This window comes from Gavialis gangeticus, unplaced genomic scaffold (assembly GCF_001723915.1).
Source record: "Gavialis gangeticus isolate Ggan-Ray unplaced genomic scaffold, GavGan_comp1, whole genome shotgun sequence".
Lineage (NCBI taxonomy): Eukaryota > Metazoa > Chordata > Crocodylia > Gavialidae > Gavialis > Gavialis gangeticus.
In genome coordinates, this window is record NW_017729024.1 from 128,137,410 (window position 1) to 128,139,514 (window position 2,105).

The window sequence follows — 2,105 nt, forward strand, 5'->3', positions numbered from 1 at the left end:
AACACTAATTCAATAGTCCTGAGAAAGAAGCAGCAAGGACATAATGTAAAGTTATTTGAGAGGGGATAAAACACCACCTTCCTTCCAAAATAAAAACTCTTTCTTCCTCAAAGTACTTAAGAGCTTCTGGGAACAGGGGGAATACTTTGTTCCACCTCACAGGAACTGGAAAGTTCTAGACAGGGAGGAAAGAGAGAAAAAAAGCTTCTTCTGTCTTTGGCAGCTATATGCACACATGGAGTTTCTAGTTTAGACACCTATTAGAAATATAGAATGAAAACATTTGCATTAAGGAATATAATCAACAACTGTCACGTCTGTTTTCCCTAAGGGAAGAAATGTGTGGTGTGGAATATTTTGTATGGATTTTTTTAAGTAGTTCTGTGTTCACTAGACAAAGGCACAAAGAAAAATGCTTGCATTTAGAACAGAAAGTGACAAGAATTGCAATACACCTTAGCTTCCATGGAACTCAATTCAAGATTTTTTTTTTTTTTTGAGGCCCAACAAGGTCTCCTGCAAACTGTAGGAAGTTCCATCGTACTACTGGAAGAAAACTGTTGACCTGTCTTCAGCCTAGATTGACTATTTTCTTACATGGGCTGCCTCAGTCCAGATTTGACACCAGTGATGAAAGATTAAACACCTTAAACTGCTGTTGTGACCATATTTGCTTATGACAAACAGTTTGTCCATAAATGCCATCTATAAAGTCCTGACAAAACATGAAATAGAAATTCTGAAGTAGTTCTTACCGTAATAACAGCCTTGCTCAGACAGATGGAGCCCCTGCATCCATACTCTGTTTCATCCTCAGACTTGTAGTAGCTGAGCGTGTTGTTTTTCAAAACTACCCATCGGTCCTGCCATCCATGAATATAGTTGGTCCACTGTAGAGAAAATAACAAAAACCCCTCAAAACTAAGTTCTGAAAACAATGAAAAGACTGACAAAAGGCAAGAAATCTCACAAGCATTCACAAACCGGGAGAAGTAATCTTTCAAAGTTCTCTCCAAATAAGAGATTTGCATCAAATATGCCTTGACCACAGAAATAGCATCCTAGTAGGTTAAACTAGGAATTCTCTGTGTTAATGGAAAAAAGGAGTGGAAGATTAGAAACATGAGTTGGTACACAGTTATGCTTTGTTATTCATTTTAAGAGTGACAGTTTAGCAATATTAAATCAAAATTTGAAACGTGACTCAGCATTCTTAAGAGTCACTGCTATAAGAAAGGTAATGTTGTGTATATAGCCCTACAAAACTTATTGCCTATCCTAATTCTCAGCAATATTTTAATACAGGGCCTGGGGTGGATCCAGGAGAATGCACTGGTACATTTGCACCCAGCTTTGATTCCTGTTCCACCCAAAGTTTAAAACTCCTAAAGAAGAACCTAAAATGTGACATTCATTCCAACAGCAACTGCCTGGCAATTTCCAGTCAAGTAGTGCTGAGGATGTCACTTGATTTTGTGGCTCATAATCTACTTGATACTTCTAAACTCTTCATTCCACAGGTGTTAACAGCTCTCTCCTTTTTATGGTCTTGGTGTTCCACCAATCAAGCTAGCCTTTGTTCTGTAATTCTGCTGTCTGTTAGCCGCTCCTGGTCATGAAGCTCCTATTTCACAGCCAGGCAGCTTATTTAATGCATGCCAATGAAGCTACATTAGCTTTTGCCAAATCAAAGTGAATATTGCAGCCCTAGACCTCTAGTGGATTAGTAAAATTTCTGGTTTATTTTTAACTGGAGAAATGTGTTTTATTTGTGATGATGCACCGTCCCATTTGCACCCTCCTTTCAAAATTCTAGATATGTTCATGACAGGGCCTAGCAACCTTTTACAAGCTGCAGGCCAGAACAACTTGAGTCTAGTCCAATGAGAGCAAGGTGACTTTGGCAAGGCATCAGCAGCAGGGAGCTTTCCCTGCACTGGGGCCAGGCAGCTTGGAACTGCATCTGCACAGCTGCCACTTCCAGCCAGTGGGGAGATGCACTGGTGCTAGGCATCTTTAAACTGCATCTGTACTGCTCATGAGTGACTGGTGCCTCCTGAATCGGAGGGGGGGGGGGGGCACCCGCAGAAGCCACCAACAACAGT

The 2,105-nt window shown here is 40.6% G+C and overlaps 1 protein-coding gene across 2 annotated transcripts in view; it reads right to left on the reverse strand.

Moving 5' to 3' along the window:
• Positions 1 to 2,105, reverse strand: part of COL4A3BP (collagen type IV alpha 3 binding protein) — a 162,764-nt gene that overhangs the window by 143,142 nt on the left and 17,517 nt on the right. For both annotated transcript variants that reach the window (XM_019517705.1, XM_019517703.1), the window contains exon 2: positions 756 to 890. In XM_019517705.1, coding sequence (XP_019373250.1) covers positions 756 to 890 — 135 coding nt within the window. The remainder of the gene's footprint in view (positions 1 to 755; positions 891 to 2,105) is intronic.